At 34.9% G+C, this 23,394-nt stretch overlaps 3 protein-coding genes across 3 annotated transcripts in view; 1 reads left to right on the top strand and 2 right to left on the bottom strand.

The window, feature by feature from the left end:
* LOC115441695 (protein windpipe) overlaps nucleotides 1-10,458 on the top strand; it is a 53,037-nt gene extending 42,579 nt beyond the window's left edge. Inside the window, exon 3 of the mRNA XM_030166584.2 lies at nucleotides 7,316-10,458. Coding sequence (XP_030022444.2) covers nucleotides 7,334-9,412 — 2,079 coding nt within the window. The 5' untranslated portion in view covers nucleotides 7,316-7,333 and the 3' untranslated portion in view covers nucleotides 9,413-10,458. The remainder of the gene's footprint in view (nucleotides 1-7,315) is intronic.
* A 1,568-nt stretch (nucleotides 10,459-12,026) lies between these two features.
* LOC119190626 (chaoptin-like) lies at nucleotides 12,027-16,002 on the bottom strand. The gene is made up of 3 exons (XM_037442911.1): nucleotides 15,266-16,002; nucleotides 14,530-14,740; nucleotides 12,027-14,197 (listed from the first exon to the last, which is right to left on the bottom strand). Exons 2-3 carry the CDS (start codon nucleotides 14,716-14,718, stop codon nucleotides 12,125-12,127), a joined length of 2,262 nt encoding a protein of 753 aa, XP_037298808.1. The 5' UTR covers nucleotides 14,719-14,740; nucleotides 15,266-16,002; the 3' UTR covers nucleotides 12,027-12,124.
* A 527-nt stretch (nucleotides 16,003-16,529) lies between these two features.
* Nucleotides 16,530-21,181, bottom strand: LOC115441681 (leucine-rich repeat transmembrane neuronal protein 4). Its single transcript, XM_030166557.2, has 3 exons — nucleotides 21,020-21,181; nucleotides 18,985-19,166; nucleotides 16,530-17,951 (listed from the first exon to the last, which is right to left on the bottom strand). Exons 1-3 carry the CDS (start codon nucleotides 21,027-21,029, stop codon nucleotides 16,644-16,646), a joined length of 1,500 nt encoding a protein of 499 aa, XP_030022417.2. The 5' UTR covers nucleotides 21,030-21,181; the 3' UTR covers nucleotides 16,530-16,643.
* Between the last annotated feature and the right edge of the window lie 2,213 nt (nucleotides 21,182-23,394).

Below are 23,394 nucleotides of genomic sequence, written 5' to 3'. Positions count from 1 at the left end.
ACATACGACGGCTATCAATGATGCGCACGAGTTAGGAAATAAGTTACTTTAGCTACTTAAACTTAAAATGACGATAGATTGCACAGAAGTGTCATAGCAGAACCCAAAGTAAAAATTATGCAATTATGTTAACGTGTAAGTATTGGCGGAGATAGAAAACATGATTGTACAACATTTTAAATCTAGATACAAAACATATCGTAGAAGGCATTAAAATTAAACTATTTTTGGATTTAATCGCGGTTTTAATATTTTAATTTTCTCCCGACGTTTCGAAAACTAAGCCTTTGTGGTCACGGAGGGACCGGGGGAAAAATAGTTTAATTTTAATGTCTCACATTCGCGTAAAGATAAGAAATCATTATATCATGGAAGGTTTAAAGACATAAAAATTCCGTGCAATATCATTCTATTAATGTAATCTAATTATGGATTAACATAAATTAAATCTGGAATATCAGTTAATCAATTGTAATCACATAAGCTTCACGTGATTAGAGCAAATATAAAGGCAAACTTGGAGACATTGCAAAATTCCGTAAATGCAATAGACATGTGATCTCTATTATGATGATATGCGTTAATAGTAAAACCACAATAATTTAATTATCTATGTTCTTTTAAATCAATGTACAGTTAAATGTGAATCTATGTGTGTTTATCAAAATCTTTTGAAAATATATGAGAATCAATAAAATATTTGTAAAGAAAAAATGACAGTTCTGAGGTAACAAACAGAACAAAACTACACGTCGAATTGATATCCTCCTTTTTCGGAGTAGTTTAGAAATAGGTATACCATCACAGTGAATAGGTAAAATAATATTGAATACGTAACTAGTCATTTGGTTAAACGCGATATGCTCTCACACGTGCTATTAGTGAATATAATCTAATATTCTTTTATCTAACTGATGATTCAAATATGTCATCCGGTTAATGTGTACTTTAGCTCGTTATGTGTGACTTTGGACTATACCTATAGTTTATGACTAACTTGTTTACTTGGAAGAACAAGTCTATGAATAGAATATGTCATCATATCTATAAAATTCTGATGTGAGATTTTTAAATTTGCAAGTTCTTTAACATTTATTCTTTTTCTGTTAAACTAACAGGACAGCAATCTTCGCCTGACGACTGTTCCAGCATGATCGCCATGCTAAAACCCTCCAACAGATTATATCCTAATTTTAATAAGGTCTAAATCAAACTTCGGATATGTAAGTCGAAATAAGATTTGTAAATAAAAAACGACAATAATATGCTTTTGTATATTTGAAAATGTCACACTAATATGTCTATACGTAAAACTATACTCAAATCATACAACTAGCAAGACGAGACTCCAGTGAGATTTCCATTTTGATTGCCTGTCATGACATTCGTGAGAACGGAGGATGTTCTGCACATAATAAATTGATAGAATCATTATGATTTATTATTATTGTGATGTTTACAACTATTTCTTCAGCTCGGCACAGGTTTGCCAGCTTTTACAAACATACAAATGGAATTACTGACAGACTCGTTCAATTATCAAGAAAGTGGTTTCACATCTTTTCAATTTAGGATTTAATATTACAGTACCGTTGAAAGGGGCTACACCTGTTCCTCAGGATTCATTGATTACTTCTCATTGTATTGCGCGATAAAGGACTTTTTTTTAGTTTTGTTATGTGTGGTTCCTCGTGTGAATTGTACCTTTTTGCTTACAATTCAAATTTTGACCATTGATTTATATCATGTTGTGTATGCATTTAAATCTGTAATAATTTTAAGAAGTTGCCTATATTTGTCTCTAGAAAAAGTATTCAATTTTTCTTTTCAAAATAATTTGAGTTCATAATATAAATATTTTGAGTCGCAGTAATGTAATCTGCATACAAATATATATATTAACTTGAGAATGTTACAAAATAACTTGTTTGATAGGTGTTTGCGAGTACTTGATGTACTTTTAGATATGATAAGATTGTGTGTACTGATTTTTTTAAGACTAGCTGCCAGTTTCGATTTTGCTGGCAATAAATATATCTTTATGGACAATAGCTATCGTAACGAAATGGTGAAAACTTGAACTTATGGTATCTAAAATTGCCATTTAATTTGGTAGATTAATACTATTGAATACAGCATTAACCACTATTACAGCATTTAAGCGCATAATATTAGCTATAATGAAAATAAATACTTATAACGAGACAGCAAAAAAAAAAATAATTGTAAAATTACATGTAATCACTTATAGTAATTAGTATGCAATTTTATTGGTTATTTTTTATCGGCGTTGTTTACAACTGGACATTTATTTGCAAAGCATAATTTTTTGCATAATATTTTTCTCTCTTGGCGCCGCTTTTTTCATCGATGCGGAAAATATTTGCAATCATAATTTAGTTCTACATAATATGTTCAGACATGTGTCAACATATATTGTGGGAATGTTATTTACTCGTTTAATAATTTCTTAAAGCTAAAGATAACAATACACCTACCTGTAAAAATTATTACAGAAACCTACGTCTTACAATTTAATTGCAATTTGTATTAAATTACTGGAACTCTCTAAACGTCATTTTCAATAAACGATCTCAATATCTTTTTTAGAATTATCTCAAAGAAAGGACCAATCAAAACATAGATTTTTTGACATGCTTACAAATAAAAAAAAATTGATTGGTCCATTCTCGGAATCAGATTGAAGATTGAGATTGGGATCGTTTATTGAAAATGGCTGTAAATCTATTTGCATTTATAACTACCAAACTTAAAACATCTGTAGCGCACAAAGGTACTGAAACAAATAAATCCAATAAATCCGCAATGAAATCAGCATAATCATAGTAGAAATCCTTGCAGTCTGAACTCCACGACCCTTGGTTTAAATCACTTTATCTGTAACAAGGTTGAATGTGTTTGCAACGATGGCGTATGCTATCTTGCATAAACATTATAATTGTAATACGGTCACTTACAGAAACAAGGTATTACTATTTTACTGAATGATGACCATGTTTTTAAACATAGGGGTCTTCGTATCCTGTTAAGAATAAAATTACCTTCTTCGAAAACTTCAGTATCAGCTAGTTTCCTTTATAGTATAAACTATAAATCAGCATCATTTACTTAAGACTTGGCAATGGAAGTTGATTTCATTGATTATTATACGGACATTATAAGGACAAGGATGAGTTATTTACTAGTGGGTTGTAAACTTATGTTTACAGATGTCTTGATTTATTGCCCGTCTACTTTAATTACCACGTATAATGCTTCTCATTGTTTCTAGAAAAGAATAGAATGGGGTATATTTAACATCTTATTAATTAAATATCCTTCGATTAAGTCTACATTCGTCATTTACTTTTGGTCTATTTTTATCTGCCACATCGTTTTATTTAAAGGTAGTGCAAGCAATTCCTGTCCAAGTACATTCGACCATCAAATAAGTTTATTAGTCATTAGATGGGATGTGCCAAATTTGAATTCAGTTGTTTTGGACAGAGGTAGACTTTGCCAGCTGTAAGTTTCGTCTGGGAGAATACAATGTCACTATTAGTGGATGAACCTTGTCAAGAAATTTGTAAACAAAATTGCAACAACCATCTCTGACTTAAATTTATAGCTACTTATTGAGATTGAATGTCTGTGTTTTTTATTTGAACATGTTAATATCTGGAACTAAGTACCTATTGCTTCAGTTCTTAAATTCTTCCACTGAGCTACATCAGACCATTACGCAAACAGAGCGCCGGGCAAAAGCTCGTTTATTCATAATGTCCAAGCCATTCAATTATTTTGCATAATAGTTTACTTTCAGATGTCGACCAGGTGTCTGATACACAGTTTGACCCTCTTATACCGTATGCTAAACGAATCTGTGACATTTTACATGGCCAACTGGTCGGAATTAACCTTGATGACTCATAGCGTTTCGTTACTTCCAACCCTTTCATTATTTTCACATTTATCACATTATACTGTTAAACAAGATTCCATTTGTGAGGATTTCTCCTTATTTGTTAATATTTATCTACTGGGTTTTGCGTGAGTCATAAAAGCTTAAATTTTTCACTTTATTTTTGCGCAACTATTGTAATGGAATGGGTAATCCTTTTGAGTTTTATTACTTAATATCTTGTCGATATTAATGTCAGTAGATAGTTTCTGAAATGAGTATTGTTTTTGTTTCATTGAATACAATTTAAAGAATAAAATATTTTATTTTAAACAACTCAAAGCCCACTACTATATTGTTTGTGACAACAAATGAAATCATTCCATTTTTAACTCGTCCAACTGAGTCAGATCTTAAAATAACTATTTAATATTTTCGCATTTCACCCACATTTTCGCAGAGGTGACATAAGTCAATTTACTAGAGGTTATGTTTATTAAACCTCGCTATTCATATAGCTACCCAGTTTTGTTATTACTAAACTATGTTTTTACGACGTATTTGTGTTATCTTTCCATCTAGCGAAGTACTTCTGGTCTCAACATTTCAATTTATAGAAAACATTTTTATGGAATAGTAATTCAATTACACTAATATCATACTTGAGTGGACCTACATTGTAGTGCTTCTGACAATAGTTTTGATTTCAGTTTTTCGAAAAATTATAATTAAACATGATTAGGGATAAATGAAATCAAAAACGAAATAATAGAACCACCAGTAAGTGTTACTTAGTACCTTTCAAAACAAATCAGCTTAGGAATTTAAATCCGAAATATTAGCCTTCGTAACAAAACAGACTGCAATATTATTTGTTACTTTTTGTTTGCGGTTTCGCTTCCGTGGAATTAGGGATAGAAATAAAAAATTGTCTATACGTTTTCCTCCTGCTAAAGATTCCTCTGAGGCAAATTCAATCAAATTGATGCATTTGTAGCCGTGAACACAAACAGACGGACTGTTATATTCATTATTTTAGTATGGATGTCGAAACGCCCCACTCGAAGACACGTTCCGTCGCTAGGTGTAGTCAAGGCGTCAAATTCGCACAAATGGTTAACGAGCATCTTCCTGTAAGGCTAACATTGAACCACTTCTAGCTGAGCGGCCAAGTGCACCGAGGATGTAATTACGTACACTGAAATAGAACATATTACGTAAGCTGTTTTGGTTTTATTTGTAAACAAAATTTGTGAGATGTATTTTTTTTTTATTGCTTTGAATGACGAGACGAGCTTGCCGTTCGCTTCATGGTAAGCGATACGACCGCCCATAATGTTTTCCTAATGGATATGTTTATTAAGGTATAGAGAATATTTTCTTATGGATGAGTTAGATGTCAAGAAACAGTCTAATCCGAGTGGACCATTTCATTTACAAACTATTAGAAGTAAAACATTGTAATAAGACACAGTTTAAGATCATTATATTTACAAGGTTTTGTATTATTAGTACGAAGAAAAATTTAAGCTTGGTTTGCACTGAAAACAGATGGAAAACAAAAATGTTTATCTATTCAAGTACTAAAAGTGATTTCTGTTGGTATGTATTATATCTAAAGAAATTTGAAATAATAATAAAGATTCTTAAATGAATTCCATTTTGTGGAGTTTAAACTTTAACTATAAAAGAGCTGAAAATGGAGTACCGAGGCTTATTATTAAGTTCTATGACGTAATAAATAAATAATGAAATTGTGCTTACTTGGTTCTTGGATTCTCTAAAAGTGTTCAAGAAATTTTTAGTTTGTGGGAATGGTAGTAGGTACTGTTGAGTTTTATTTATAAAGAAACCTTGACTATTTATATGGGATAAACTAAATATTAATAAATATATGCCTATTTTTGCATAATTTGTATTGTTTTTGGTGTTATTGAGGAAAAAGGATAAGATTATTTGCATTTAGGTTTTTAAAATGTGTCAAATTCTTCAGAACGTAGTGCAATGAAGCAAGTTATGAAACAAAAATTACATGCAGTCAACACACATTACAAGTTTCTGATGTACGATTAGGCTATTTTTATTTTATTACTTAAAATTTAAATTTGACATATAAAATATACTCTTACAATCTATACTATTATATAAAGCTGAAGAGTTAGTTTGTTTGTTTGAACGCGCTAATCTCAGGAACTACCAGTCCAAACTGAAAAAATATTTTTGCGTTGGATAGCCCTTTGTTCGTAGAGTGCTATATGCTATATATCATCACGCTATACCTAATAGGAGCGGAGCAGTAATGGCTAATCTCAGGAACTACCGATTCGAACTGAAAAAATATTTTTGTGTTGGATAGCCCTTTATTTATGGAGTGCTATAGGCTGTATATCATCACGCTACGACCAATAGGAGCGGAGCAGTAATGAAACATGTTGCAAAAACGGGGACAATTTATTAGTTTTGAGAGCTTCCGTTGCGTGCGCTGCGTAAACGGTTAAAGTTATGCAACAATGATGTATGACGGGATTGTTCCTCTTAAAAAGTTAAAAAAAATATATTATAAAACAAAGTCCTCCACTGCATTTGTCTGCCTGAACGTGTTAAACTCAAAAACTATCCAACGTATTAAGATGAAATTTGGTATGGAGACAGTTTGAGACCCTGGGAAGAACATAGGCTCCCGGGAAACTACTACTTTTATAACGGAAAACTTTAGGCTGAAAAACTTTATAACGCGGGCGGAGCCGCGGGCAAAAGCTAGTTATTCATAAAATCAACTAATACGAAATAATAACTAAATCATTGAACTTGCATGTTGTGCACCTACCTACCTACCTACCTATATTTCAATGCAGTTTACGATTACACGGCGACGTGGGCACTCATAATAGATCACAAAAAATAGGCACATTTCCATCGACTTTACTATTTTATTGACCACGATACCTTAGAACTAACACAGACTAACGATTCAGATTGAAAGATGAAGTGCCGCCCAGATGCCGTTATCAATGAAAGGAAGCGCGTAGATTCAAATTGCCGGCTAACTGCAGTTGCAATAATTGGAGAGGTTCAGTTGGCAATACACCACGGGAGCCGTTTGCCCGTATGTTATTTTGTCCTATATTTAGATGACAGTTACAAGCGGGGATGTTGTGATTTATTTAATAGCCTAGACTTGGACTTCTGCGTTACCGCGTCTAGAGACGCGCCGTTGTGAATAAACATTTATTATGGAAGTTTCCTATATCAAATGCAATAATAATGATAATGCAATAAAAAATGATGTGACAATTACTTGATTAGTAGTTAGCACTTAAAGCATTCATCATATTATTATCTTTAATACGCGGGACGGTTTATAACTTTGCGCAAGTGAATCTCTTATTGATAAATTTATTTGTTACATTCCAGGTGCTGAGATCCAGAAAGATGGCGTGGCTCCGTGTATCTGCGTGCTTCTTGGCTGTATCGGTGCTGATAGCTCCGATGCTGGCCGCCGTGTGTCCCGAAGGTTGCGTCTGCAACACTACACGCGACGGCCTCCACCGTGCCACCTGCAGCAACCTCGCCGATCTTTACAAATTTACACTCCGACAAAAGCATCATAACATTAACATTCTAGACCTTTCGCACAATAATATTACGAAACTGAACCATGAGCTCGATCGGCTCACTGAAATTGTCACGTTGGACCTGTCAACTAATGGCATTCAGAATCTCAACAAATTCTTACACAACGCCAAGAAACTAGTGCATTTAAATCTGGCTAACAATAGAATACAAAAGCTGTCTTTAACGCATTTACCAAAGAGTGTGAGCTCTTTAGACTTGACAAATAATCTCTTGCAAGATATGCCATCAGACCTCGCGCACTTAGTCAGTTTAGAGCATTTAGAATTAGAAGGCAACCCTCTGGAATGCTCATGCGAGAATATTATGGCAAGAGACCGTTTACTGCTTGGAAATGTTTTTATCGATCATGTGAAATGTGCCTCGCCGGAAAAATTAAGGGGGCGTTCTTGGTTAGAATTAAAAACAAAAGATATTTGTAAAGTGCCAAAAACAGAAAATAATTTCTTAGACATGATGATGGGAGACCAACCCATTGATGCAGTTGAAGTTGGAAAAGAAACAGTTGAACTAAAATCTTTACCATTGACAGCCACTAATGACTTGGAAGATGGTAAAATAATTCAGGGAAGTAATGTTGATGAAGATGATGACAGTCTTTTATTCCTTAAAGTTGGACATTCAACGCCATCATCGCCTTTAAATGACATCGAAGGATCCGGTGAAGCCGAAAGCACTACGATTTCAGATTTCTTAATAGAACCAAAGGTGGAACGTAAACAAGTTCCGAACATGCATTCTCTTTATCCTGAAAACGATTACGAACAACAGACCACCGAAGATCCCATTGCCGGATCCGGAGAAGGTTCTGGTTTCCTGCCGTTCTATGAACCAGACGTATTTGAAGAAACTACGACTCCTAAAGACGAAAAACTTAACACAGAACAAGTTCACCCACTAATAGATGATGATGATAGTTCTGTAACAGAATATCCATTACCAAAGGTACCAACCGTTTTTCCAGAAGTTATTGATTGGAGTAAACCACCAGAAATATCATCCACAGAAAAGCATATAACATCATCAACACCACGTGATACGACTGTATCTGAACAAATAAGAGTTACTCAAGCATCCGAAGTACTCGGCCAACCAGCTGGTAATGAAAACACCCAACCACATAAAACTGGAACGTATGTTTGTATTGCAATCATTGTTGTACTATTGGTTGGTATGATCGGTTTTGCTATTATAAAAGGTCAAATGAGAAAACGAAGAGACAGAAGACTTTTGAGGCAGCAAAGGCGAGATGTAGAAAAGGCTTCAAAAGAAATGGTAGATATGAATAAATCACTATTGGGTAAACCAGCTCCACTCGAACCACAAGTAGAAAAGAAAGTTAATGGCAAATACGAACTTGTGCCGACTCATGATGCTCAACAGAAAAAAGGTGAAAATGGGCATGTTGAGAATGGACTAAGCCATAATGATAGCAATGGCACAAGAACTGACAGCCCCAGGGACACAAATCAAAACAAGAGCAGTTCGAGGGACAACAATTTATCTCAAGATCCTCAACAAGAGACTTCCTTTGAATCTGCTCCCGCCTCACCGGACTCAAGGAAAGACAACAACTCCTTATCTAGTGAAGACATATTTGTACCTTTAAATGATGATGACACGCCCAGGCTAAACGGTAACCTCGATTCAGATGTATCTCAGCCACTCATAAATGGTGATCAAACCACAGACTCAGACTTTTTATCGCCTTCGCGCGAGTACGTACCGGTATACTCTCCCGATATGGGCAGAGTTCGAATTAAGATGACGGAGACCCCCAAGCCTAAAACACCAGTACTAGTCACCAGGAGTAGGTCGAACGCTGGGGATATCATCATCACCCCCGCGGGAGACGCAAATCGCAAGTCGACCACTTGAAACAGGATCTCCGTCGGAAGGACAATAGCACTTTGTGTAATTCAGTGTCAAACTGCAAACACTTCACTATTGGCGAAATTTTGTGATTGTTTAGTGAATCTATTCGGCACAAGTCTGGTGTACGATGGACTGAAATTGCTCAGAACGATTGCGTGAGTGCTAAAACTTTTGCTGCCAAAGTGTGTTTGTAGTCCAGAGTGCCTTTATTTTTAACATTGTTAGTGGTATGATAATATATTTATGAGAGTTTACTGAGCAATAAGTAAATCATATTTTTATACGTGTAAAAAGTGTTGCCATGTTTTTAAATTGATGATAGATGTATGAATTGTCTAGTATAAGATGGCAGGTTGTCAATTAGTAATAGCACAAGTTTGATGGCATCTTCTAGCATTGCCGTCTGCCAACTTATATTTGATAAAGTATAAAGGTTCTTTTTAGTGATATGAACGTTATCCATCTCGTAAACAAAGATGCAACGAAATAGAATTATTGTACAAAAACTGAACTCTATGTTTTGCTTTTGAACATCATCAACGTGTTTATGTAATCTTTCAGACAATGCTTGAATTGTAAAATTTCAATGGTTGTGTACTTACTTTACTCCGAGCATATAATATTATAGAACAACATAATGCATAACAATGCGAAGTCAAACTGGCTATGTGTATTCGTTTTTCAACATAAGTTCCTTTTTTATTAATTAAAAAAATATAATTTAAGAATGTGATACCAATTTATTTTAAGATCATTCTGCCTTTCATGCTTCTAGTTGTATAGATTTCGATTTCCGTATGTTTATATTTATCGTCACCTTTACTATTTGAAATGTTTTTAATGGTAATGCTTTTAAATGAATGAATCTGTACCATATCATATTTACCTTATTTACTTATTGTTTGGTATATTTCGTCTGAATGTTGCCAACTTTTGGGATAAATAAAGAACAATAGTGATAATACTACATACAATAGCGATAATTAAGTAAATTTATAAATAAATGTATTTTTATTGAAAAGTATAAATGATATAAATGGTTGATTTAATATCGTTTTCTTTTTTACGTATTTTTAATCCATTATCATACTGTAGTTGTATATTTGAAATCTGTGTACAAAGAAAGCATAGTATACCTATTATTATATACAGGCAATTACCTTCTACAATACCTTTGTACTTCTGTACACATAGATTTTAAATTAACAACTAAGTTAAACAAGCAAGCTATTAGAAATGTCTTTGGAGGTGTCGCGGAGAGCCACCAGAGCGACGCTACTATATGTGGTTAAATTGACACTCTTCATACTTCTTCAGTCTCTAGCCACATAAAAGTCTCGAATGAAACATAGATGACATCAGTGTTTAGTCTATCAACTCTGTTTTTTCGCGGGGAAAAAACGTGCTATAGCCACCACTTGGATTGTGATTGGAATGGTTATGTTGGTTTCACCAGTCTTACGACCCAATGTCCTCTACGACCCGCATTGTCGTCCACCTCAGAGTCGCTGTAGTCGATCGAGCAGCCCCCTACTGCTCGCCCCGCGACTCTCTCTCCCCCAAAGCCCCAATTAGTCGCCTCTTACAACAAGCAGGGAATGCCGTGACGGAATTTTCTAGATGCCCCCGAGCCACCGGGCACTAGTCTATCAACTGTAATCTATGAGGCATGTGGTGATTCTAAAATTATTTTAAATGAATATCATAATAATTGAATTATCTGTCAGACTTATCTAGATAAAGTTTCATGGACGGATGTAGAAACGGATGTAAAAACTAGTTCGTTTTAATTATAGAATGACATTATATAAATTTTAACATATTTAAATTAATTACTACGTAGACACTTAACTGACGCACCAGACACAGGACACAAAAATGCTGAATAAGTTAAATAAATGTTATATTTTATTTATAGTCTAACCAGAAAAATAAAAGCCTAGCCATTCTGTGGTAAATTATGGAACTAATTACTTATACCAATAAAGTTAACGTTAAATCGAAATAGCAAGAGTAGTGTTTTCACAGCATTTTTTTTATCTTGCAAAGCACTTCGATGGAGTGCCTGCGAGTCCTGCGACCTTACGATGATCCCAATAACATATCACAAGACTTAAGTATATTGATATAGATAGAAGCAATACTCCAGTATACATACTGTTATGGAATATGCCCCCTAGTCTCTCTCTACTAAACAAAGGATTAAGTAAGTACAGGGATAATAATTGTATTGAATAAATTTAGTACAATTTATGGTTGTATGAATTGCACCAATTGGGTACTTATAATGTTTTAGGAATAACTGTTTTCCTTTTCTTTTGATATCAACGCCATCTAGTTTTTAATGATAGTATTAATTCGTGCATATATAATACTGCGCGGTATCGCAATAGCGCTTTGATATATGAACAGGTGGGTGTATATTCTTGAAGGAAAAATGAAATAGAAATGTTTATTATATAATATTTTCGGTTTTGTATGTATAAAATGGATAAAGATTTAGATTTTTTAGTGACACGTGACTGGTACGTGCCTCAAATAACAGATAGATGTCGTTGTTTCTTAAAGAGATGCATGATTATCATAGGTACAGGAAATTGAGAAAATAAAATAAATCTTAAAAATGTGTATGTATCTAAATATATTATAAATAACATTTATTATTTACATGTTCATTATTGTAATAAACCTTAATCTTATGCTACAATTATTATTTTAAAAGTCACTTTCGTGTCGTAAGTTGTCGTCAGTAGAAATACTCCTTTCGGTGCGACGGGATGGTCTTTCTAACTCTGCTTCCACTTCCACAACAATGCTGTCAACATTATCATTTACATATTCGGATATAATCTGCCTGCGTCGGGCTCCTGGCGACGTATCCAACTCTGCTATTTCGTGACTACCGTACCTCCTGTTTCGTCTTGGACGTCTTTGTCGATCGACTCCAGAAGGTTCTGCAAGTTCCATATCATCAAATGTTCGAACATTACCATTCCTCTCAGTTTCTTCTAGTAAATCTCCGCTTGATTTTGTTTTCCTACGTCCTCGTTTCCTTCTAGTCTTACCAGTACCCGTTTCGTTTAGAGAATGACATGATGTATTTAATTTGGGCATGGAGAGAGCTTCATCATAAGAAGGTGGTGCAATCAAATCACGCGGATCTGGCGTATTACATAAGGCTTCCTGTTCGGCACGAATTCGTAATTGCCTTAGTCTATCCCTCGCTTCCTCCACTTGTCTCTCTCTTTCAGCTTGTATATTCCTTAGACGACGTTTCATTGACCGTCGAATGGTATTAACAAGTAAAATACATAAAGATAAGGTAATAATCATAACGATTATAAACCAGATTAAGCTATCAATATTAGGATTCTTTTCGCTAGGATTCCAAATGAAGTAACAAGCTTCCAACCATGTTTGTCCGATTACGTTTGCGGGGCTGTTACATATAAGGTTGTAAGACTCTTCTTTTTTATTAGGTTCAAGTGTGATGAAATCGTAAAAATCGAACATGCCGTCGTCGGCGCAGTCGCAGCGCCACATGTTGTCACCGAGATCTAGCCGTTCCAAGTATACATTTGAATCAAAGAATGACCTCTTCCAAATTGTTGTAAACCTATTTCCGATAACAGCCAAGCCAGTTAACCTCGGCAGCATAAAGAATGTGAAATTATTAACGGTACTAATTCGATTGTAATTTAAGTTTAAATATCTTAGCGTATTAGATGAAATACTTTCTGGAATATATGAAAGTAAATTTCTTGATAAATCCAGGTCGACCAAAGACTGCAAACCTTCTAATGAATCTTTTCCTATAGCGCTTATTTCACACGAACTTATGTCGAGCACGGTGATAGACATCGATTTTAGGTGACCAACTCTTGTCAAATAATTTCTAGCTAATTTTAAGTTTGTTAACGATGGCATTTGTAATAAACTGTCTTCTGGCATAACTGCTATTTCATTCCAAGATAAATCTAAATATTTAAGCTTGCTCAGACCTCTAAACGTGTCACTTCTGAGCGATCCTATGTTGTTGTATGACAAATCAAGGTATTCTAATTTTGTATTGTTTGCAAATTCGTTGCTTCCCAAAAATCTGACCATATTATGATTGAGCACTGCCTTTCTTAAATTAGGAAATCCTTGAAGATTAGGTTGCAATACATTACAATAAGATATGTCCAAGAACTTTAATGATTCAGAATATAAGTTATACGTTGAAGAAGATAACTCTAATCTGTAGTTGTGAGACATTTGCAAGTATACCAATGACGGTAGATAAGTGAGTTCATTACGATTGATATTACTCAACTCGCAGTTATTAACGAATAAACTATTTAATGTCGGCGATATAAGGCTGTGGATTCTCTGCAAAGGATTGTGGTTCAGGCTAAGAATTCTAATATTTATCAGACCACTTAATGGTGATCTTCCGTGTATAGAATCTATTTGGCAGTGATCTAATATTAATATTTCTAAAGATGAGCTTATCAGGAGTTCTTGATTTGCCAAATTGCCCATCGTCTTGAACTTATTATGTGATAGATCTAATGTTTTTAAATGTGTCGCCGGTTCAAAGACTTCGTTGGGATTTAGATTGAGCCATGTTTCGAAATAATTTTTTGATAAGTTTAACACTTCCAGTGTTGTGAGATTTTGCAGTGCATTGGCTGGTAGCTCTGTGAGACGATTTCCTCTTATGTCCAGCGCGTTGAGGTTATAAAACCTATTTATTGATGGCGGGAAAATACTAATTTCGTTATAAGAGATGTTTAGTTTCTTCACCTGAAAAGATAATATTTTTATTAAAAAAATAAATTGTTTAATTTTAACCTTAACCATTTAGTGGAAACCGTTATAATGGACTCTTTTATGACTAAATAGATTTAAAAAAAAACATATTTTACACTCAATTATTGTGATTCGAGGAATATCATTTGACGTGTCAGCTATTATAAATGAATCGGTGTTTACATATATTCATTCTAATGTGAGTTGCTTCTATATTTCGATAAAACACTAAACATAGCAAAATAAACGTTGGCGCCTTCCCAGAAATGGGGTTATCGGGACGAAATTCAACGCACTAAATATTATCTCATAATCTTATTGCTTACCTCTGAACCAAGACCTTCGGGAATGTCGGTGAGACCTCGACGAGAACAGTCAACATATGTTTTGTCAAGACTGCAGGCGCAAAGGTAGCATAAATCGCTAGTATTCCTGTCATCGAAATCCAACATTTCTCCAGACGCTAAGAAACTCCATAGCACCAGGGGGCCAAAAACGACAAGCAAACGAATCATCACGTCTTGCTTTCATTACTATCTGTAATAAAAATGGGTGTCATTTCATTTAAGTTTCCCCGTCACGATTAAAGAAGGCCAGCCACCTGCAGTTTTCGCGGGCTTTGAAAATTCTTGTCACGTAAGTCATACCAAAAACGCTAAAGGAAATTCGTATTGTTAATGCCGTTGTGGGTTAACTAGAATAAATGTCAACATTAGTACATCCAACTGTTTTATCTTTGTTATCAGCAATTGATAAAGCAGTAGGTTGTAGGATGCTTAAAATGGGGTCGCGTACCACACCTGTTTCTGATACATCGAATCGTAACAAAACAGACAGAAATCTCTCGACATTTAGATGAAGGATATATATTTCTATTTCCGTTATTGAGTTTTCCTTCGTCTCTTTTAACGAGTTTATTTTTGCAGGAAATTTCACATAATTATCACCACATTTTAATCATTTATTTGGCATATATAGCTTTTAGTACCACACTTTTACCCCATATTGCTGTGTGGAAAAATATTTATCACATTTGACATAGATTGTGAGAGAAGTACACACCTTTTCCGCGCGATTTAACAGAAAATTCATTTACACAACACTCATTATCTTGGCAGGCAACACTGGTTTATATATCTTAAGAAAATAATCCTGTAATTTTTTTTTTATTAATTAACTACACTCAATTGTTTTACGCACACAATTGCCTGACGAGCGTACGCCGGCAGGTGATTACATTATATGAGTCAAAATAGTGACGTGTTATCATTGATAATGATAAGAGTAGCGAAATTGTACGTATCAGAGTCGTTCATGCAGAAATAGTCCCTATTGATCCCTAGGTAACTCAATAAGTACATGTGAATATCATAAATCACCGGACAAATAAAAATAGTTGAACGACGTACAGTCAAGTGACAAATATGAATTCTTACATCATTCTCGGAATGCTGTGTGATATCAGATAATACATATTTATAATCCTTCTAGTTGATTTTTGTTCCGGAAAGGAGTAATGTAAGGCCACCCAACTTGTTTATCTCTGCACCACCCTAAGGCCGACTGGTGGAAAATGCCTCTGGCATTAAGTCCGCTTATATACTTCTGTATATAACAAAAAAAATCTTCTTTCCTGTCTCGTTGCAGAGTATCGAAGATTCTTCTGGCATAAAAACTATTTATGGACGGTGTAATAATTTAAACTCAGAGCTTGCTTGATGTTGTCCTATGCCACGAAAAATAATATATTTTATTGTTATGTATCTATACTGTTTAAAAAAAGACAGCTTAAATACATAATGTTAAATAAAATAATTATAATTAAGGCGATACCTCAAGGTCCATTTTCATACATTTTGTTTCACCTTTAATCTGGGTAACTAAACAAGTATTGGCAAGTAAAGAATTTAAATTCACGTCTAGTTAGTGATTAGTTCTCGCAGTTGAAAGAAAAACGTAAAAATAATTAATAATCATGGATATTTCGGCCTTTAAAATTTCGTCATATTAAGTTCTTTGACAGAGGACTGATATTAATCTATTTTATAATAATTATTAGCTTAAAAATTGTTATTTCCTCCGTGGTTTCATAAAATAGACTACATTAGTAAGTAAGAAACTCTCACGTAATAAGTATTATCGTGGTATTGATTAAATATTGTCACCTCTCCTGCATAAAGTTGGTGGCTATAACTGTTTCGTCATGAAATATGTTTAACGCCATCTATGATTGAACTCCAAAACTAATTCATAATGCATTAAGAGTTTTGACTAAGAGGTAAGAAGCTATGTCATTAGGTGGCACTTATATATCATAAGAAACAAAAATATTATAACTTAAATTTATTGTAAGTAAAATTAGGTCTATATACAACTTAGGTTATACAATATTAGTCCTAGCTTACAATAAAAACTTATAAGCTAAATTGTCATAATTCGATCATGTTATATGTATTTCGACTGTGCGTCTCACAGAGCGCCTGTCGCCAGCTCGAGGTCTCGATTCCATCAGGTCGCCGATAGACCTGGACCTTCGGTACTGCCTAGCTGGCTCTTCGACTTCATCAACAAAATCTGGTAGCGAATGGAACGAAGAGTTTAGCCGCGGCATTAGCAAAGCTTCATCATAACTTGGAGGTAGATCTTCTTCTCGTAAAGGAACCCGCATCACGACGGAATCAACTCTTGATTCAGGGATGGTACCGTTGAGATTCAGTACCGTCGTTTCTGCAGCTGCTCTTGGAGGGTCAGGCCTGTTAATCATCACAAGCCCGCGGCAAACGAAAGAAGTTATCACAATCCCTATTATAATTCCGATCATGACTGCTATAGTCGTATACGACTCAGTAGTGGCTTCATTTGGATGCCATGTCCTTATGTATGCCTGCTGCCAGCTCAGTTGAGTAACATTAGAGGGCGAGTAGCATATCAAGGAACCTTGATCCGTAATTTTTGGTGGTTCTTTTGTCAAAAATTCATACGTGAGCAAAAGGTTGACACTGAATCCCTCGCAGCTCCATCGGTTTCCTTTCACGCGAACTTCCCTCAAAAACGGATTTGAGGAGAAGTGTGAAGTAGACCACACATCTCTAAATTCGTTCCCTCTCAAATCCAACACAGCCAGATGCGGCAATGAGGAGAAGGTTCGGTCACTTAACGAACTGATCGAGTTAAAACTTAAGTCTAACTCTTGGAGAGTGTTCGAAGCAAGATTATCCGGTATGCTTTCTATTTGGTTGATAGAAAGGTCGATTTCTAGCAGCGAGGTCATCCCAGCTAATGAATTCACATCAATATTTGTTATCTGGCAGCTACTCAACGTAAGTACTCTCATGGAATGCGACTGAAATCGTGGCACGTCAGAAAGGTAATTTCTGCATAAATAGAGACTGTCCAAGTTTTCTGCCTCAGCGAAAACTTGAGGCGGCAAGTCGTAGATTCGGTTCTCTGATAAATCAAGGAAATGTAAACGCGACATGCCTTTGAACGCGTCGTCTTCAATGCTATTTATTTTGTTCTTTGACAAGTCTAATCTTTTAATGGTGTATCTCTGGCCGTCGCTCACCCACGTGTCATAATTGTTGTTTGATAAATTTAACGTGGACAGAGTGGTCCATTCTTGTAAATAAGACGGAAGCGGTCGGCTCAAATGGTTCCCGGATAGGTCCAACACTTCGACGCGTGTAAAATTCTTGAGTGATGTCGGAAATGTTATGAAGTTGTTGTTTGATAAGAGCAGCACTTGTGCCTGTAATAGAAAGATGACGTGTTGTTCAATATCGTTACAGCGAATACCTTATATCTTCAGAATGACGTTTAGTTATAAGACAACTAGCGTGTTTGGGGTCTTTTTGGGGCTCGCACTAACCTCAACTGCACGTGGTGCACCATGCATTAATAGTATACGCATTGTACCTGTATGGGTCCGTCCCAAGGACTCATCACGACACTTTGGAAAATAAATATAACTTTTTCTCATAAGTGGAACATTTAGCGGTAGTGACATAATAGTATAAAAGGCGGTCTCGATTTGATGTACTTCAGTTCAAATTGCTACTTGGTTGAGGCTACGCTGGTTTCACCTCAGTGCAGTATTCAGTGTACTAGTAACTATCTACTGTAATGGTTGCTCTATCAAACAATGTTCAGTTGACCGTTAGTTGGTCACTATATCCTGTTTTAATTACGACTAGAGTTTAAAGAATAATTTACATAATTTATGAGATTCTAGTAGATTCTGATAATAATAATATCAGCTCTGTATTATATACTTGCCCACTGCTGAGCACGGGCCTCTTCTACTACTGAGAGGGATTAGGCCACCACGCTGGCCTAGTGCGGATTGGTAGACTTCACACACCTTCGAAATTCCTATAGAGAACTTCTCAGATGTTTCCTCACGATGTTTTCCTTCACCGTTAAAGCGAACGATAAATTCACAAAGAATACACACATGATTTTAGAAAAGTCAGAGGTGTGTGCCATTGGGATTTGAACCTGCGGACATTCGTCTTGGCAGTCCGTTCCACACCCAACTAGGCTATCGCCGCTTTTTTCTGATTCTGATATTGTACTTATAATTATGGAGGAGGTTGAAGTCCGGAAATCTCTTTCACCAGAAAAACGGAAAAGCAACCTATCACTTTACCATGGTTCTCTAAAGCCGTGGTCGAACTGGCTCATCATGCAACAAACAAATTTACTAATGGTTCAACCATTTTTAAATTCCCCACAGACTACAAGGAGCGCCGATCGTCTCAATAAAAATTGCAATATCTTACATCATAATCTATTCCTGCAGGCAAATCGTTCAGTCCTCGATAAGAACAGTCCAAGTACTGCAACCCGTTGACTGTGTACGTCCGGCATGGCATCTCGTCCTCGTGTTCATCAGAAAGCCGGATCACTCCAGCTCGCACCGTCGCCACCAGCACCCATAGATATAGGGCTAGTGTTGATACATCTGTAAGTATTGGAAATCGGTAAATGTAACCAGATAAGTGAATTATAGACTTTATTGCTGTCTACAATACAGATGTATTCTTCCCAATTAGCTGACGTGCATCCCGTAGGTGTCAGAGCACACATCAACCAGGGCACCCACTTTTCGCCGTGTGTTCCGTCTCATGTGATAGGGGGCGAGCCTATCGCCATATTGGGAACAAATTTCAGGCTTCGGGCTATACTGAGTAAAAAACCCAAATATCACTTTGCCCTACCCGGGATTCGAACCCTGGACCTCAGAACGCTGCCGTACCCCGCATGCAATACAACTACACTACGGAGGCAGTCGTCATAGGTGCCAAACCCTTATTGATTTTTATTCCTACAAGACATGTTGTGGATTATCCTTAATGTATAATTATAAATATTTTAATCTAATAGTGACGAAATGACTTATGCTCTACCAGATTTGATTCTCAAGTCGAGCAACAATTTTGTGCCAATTTTAAAGAAGGTTGACGTCAGACAAGAAAACTGTCATTTGAGGAAATGATACAAAGAGCATTCATAAAAACAGTTGTCACAATCACAGTGCGGTTATATCGACCCCACACGAACCCTACAACACAGATAAGTTAAATGACAACAGTAATAAAGTCTAAATACTAACTAATAGTCGCCTAACACAATCCCGCCAGCCTGTAGTCGGTTCTATAGGCTGGTCACGTCACGTAACATAGACTATTGACCGCATAATCTAATAGATTATATGAAGGCTATAGATTAACAGCAGGAGGTATATCTTCACAATTATTAAATAATATTATTCATTGATTTCTTAATCACCTAAAATTTTACAATTTGGTTTGTTTTCATCACAGAGATTTTATTATCATATACAAAGAAATTCAAAATATAGGTACATAAGCGCTTTTTGAGGTAACTTAAACTAGCAGCCTACTACTAGACTAGGTAGTCCAATATATTTTTGTAGATGGTCTTTCTAGGCGCTAAATTGTTTTAAATTAACGAATATCCCAATTCAAATAAAACATTGACAAACTTTCATATTAATAACATCAGAGGGATATAGGATCAGTTATTGCCTTTTAAAAGTATTGAGGTAAAATACTGTCATAATATTGATGAATTTGTTAGCTGGAAACAAAGATAAAAATCATTTTCGTAAAACGAGACAAAATCCGGAAAAACAAACAATACACATAATAGTAATGTTTATAGGGTCGATGCATAAAAAGGAAACATTCCTAATACTAATGGCGCCCATAATCTAAATATTTGAATTTCACCTACATTTAGTGGCGTTGCGAAAACTAATATAGACGTGAGCGAAGTCGCATCAGCGAGGCCCCTTTTCTTTCGTTTCCCAGATCTACCCAATAAATTTATCTTTCCAAACATGCTTTGACATGACATACCTATTTATGACAGTGAAAAATATAAATATGCGGTTGTCAATTGAAAAGCATATAGATTTGAAAAATGAATGAGGCCTCTCGAGGCCCTTTAAGCGTGAGGCCGTGGGTAAAGGCCCATCACCCACGACTAGCTACGCCACTGCCTACATTAATGTTGAAATTTTAATTCTAAAGACCAAAAACATTTTTTGACTCCCACAAAAACATTTTTACTAAACAGAAACTACTATTTAGGCCACGGTTATCTTAAATACATATTAGGTTTTCTCGCAAACCGAGCCCAGCGTGCGAGCTCGCGTGAAAAGCGTCCAAAGATAACAAAAAATACTATTTATAAACTAAAACAGTCATTAAACATAAACTCATCTAAATACCATTCATTTAGAGTTGTATTTAGAATATCAAATAAATTTATGAGAAATTCATAACTCACCGAATCCCATTAGGGTAACAATGTTTATCACATTACTATAAAATCACATTCTCAACACAGTGACGTATAAGTGCCATGGATCACTTTCATTTTTCGTGTGTATTTTTGAAGGAAACAATCTTTACCACGTTTGCTTCGACACTGGAAACATAGTGACAATAGGGTTTACAGTGTGAGATTGTCATATACAGGATGTCCTATTAAGTGATTTGATTTTGTGCTAGTGAATTTACTTTAATCAAATTGTGTAATACTACGAAATTTCCTAAATAATATAGCTGTCTTTAGTTGTGTATGTTGTAGTTTTGTGTCTAATATTAACTATATAAATCTGTGGGTAATTGTATAATGTAGTATAATGTCAATCATTATGTAAGGTAAAGGACACATTAATAACCCCCCATTATAAAATCTCCATTAAATTGTTTCATGCCAGAATAAAAAAAAATTAAATTATAAAATAACAAAAATATCGTATTATATTATTGCATTACAACACCTAAAAAATTACATTTTCGAAGATAGGGCTATTAACGTGTTGAAATATAATATTATTTTTAAACAATCAATAAGCAAAAAAACTTTAAAAACATCAGTAAAATCTTGTAAAAATAAAACTAAAGGCACAGTACAAATTACCTATAATTCAATGTCAAACAAATTAATCATGTTATTGCAATAGTAGAAACAACGTAATAATCTATTTTATTTATAAATAGGTTACTATATGGAAATAATAACTTAGCCAATATCACTATGCATTACCAAAAAAAATTGGTGTTTTCAAAATGGCCGTACTTTTGGAAGCCGTCGCAGATGCACGTTCATTTGGGGTCACAAATGCATAAACCTAAATAATCAATTAATGCTTTGGTAAAGTTTTACTACACTTTTTGGAAACTGCGCTATATTAGGAACTGGGCTGTATTCGAACTTATTACCTTTATATAATAATGGCGAGCTAGGATTAAAATATTCATATTAAATTTATTTGAAATTTTACAACAACCTATACCGTATTAACGTTATCGACGTTGTCTTATCACTGATTAGGTATCGACTTATCGCCAACCTAAAGGAGCAAATAGTTTTACCTCGAAAAAATAAGCGCACAGTGACTCACAAAGACTGGGCTCCATTTTCAATTTTTTGTAATTAAACTCAAAATTTACTTTGTGGTCATCACAAGATTATAATTACTTCAGGATTATCTTTACTTCAACGTGCGTTCTTAGTAATCAGTGATAAGATAATTCTTGATACGTCTTTATTTTTATGAGCTGTTAGAGTACTGCCGTACTGAATAATATTACAATGGTATTAGAATTTTTGAGGCAAATATTTGATGACGATTTCCTTATTTTATTAATTTATGTTATGATTATTGAATAACACTAGTGGTCTTCCACTGACCGAAATTCGACTGTCGAATTTCATATACTTTCTACATATATTAAATATACATTTTATATTTCTGCTATGTGAACTTTAGTCATTCCAAACTCCCACTCCGTGCGCGTAATGTACTTAAAAACGGGTACAAAGGTTTTCTTCGTGTATTAATATAGATTAATTTATACCTATATTTCAAAGAGTTATTTAAATAGCATCAAAATCCTAACCGAGCAATTATCAGGCACACTACGAGACTACACCCACATAAATAAAATTAAAAATATGTCAAATAAAATAATTTCTATTTACTCATGGTTTAGCATATTGAATTATTTTTCCGTATATAACTGTATCACAACAGCTGGAGTGTAACATTTGAATTTTTGCATTTTCAATATCTATAGTATACAAAAAGTTTTTTTTTTAATTTATAACCTATAAAAGCATTCCAAAACTCTCCCATACAAACCTAAAATATCTGTCGAACGTCGTAATGGTGCGGGATTAAGCCAGGTGTCACGGTAAGATCTGACACGTACCATTCACGCCTGTCTACTCGGGTTTGTGTCTACCAACTTCTCAACGGGGTGGGGGGATAATTCCCTGTTCGATTAAACGTTTCTCAGCTTTATGTTTAAGGTATGTGTAAAAAGGAAAATGGTGGATCTGCTGTTTTAACTAACGTGTATTAGTTTCTTTTGCCCGAGGCTTCAACTGCTGATTTTTTTCCAGGATAAATTTCCATTCCCGGGTTTTTGTGGATAAAATGCTACGGGTATGTTAATTCAAGACTTTGTTTATCTTTGTGCTCAATTACAACTAAATGCATTGAATTGTTTATGCCTGACGCGCAAATCTTCATACATCTTACGAACTTCTTACGTCTATAATATAATGGTTTCCTTATTTTTAGCTATTGTCAAGCTAAAGTTGTTAACAGGGTCTACGCAATCGTCATGTATTATCGTATATAGTATTAT

Source organism: Manduca sexta, chromosome 25 (assembly GCF_014839805.1).
Source record: "Manduca sexta isolate Smith_Timp_Sample1 chromosome 25, JHU_Msex_v1.0, whole genome shotgun sequence".
Taxonomy (NCBI): Eukaryota; Metazoa; Arthropoda; class Insecta; order Lepidoptera; family Sphingidae; genus Manduca; species Manduca sexta.
This window is presented reverse-complemented; position numbering and strand designations above follow the sequence as displayed.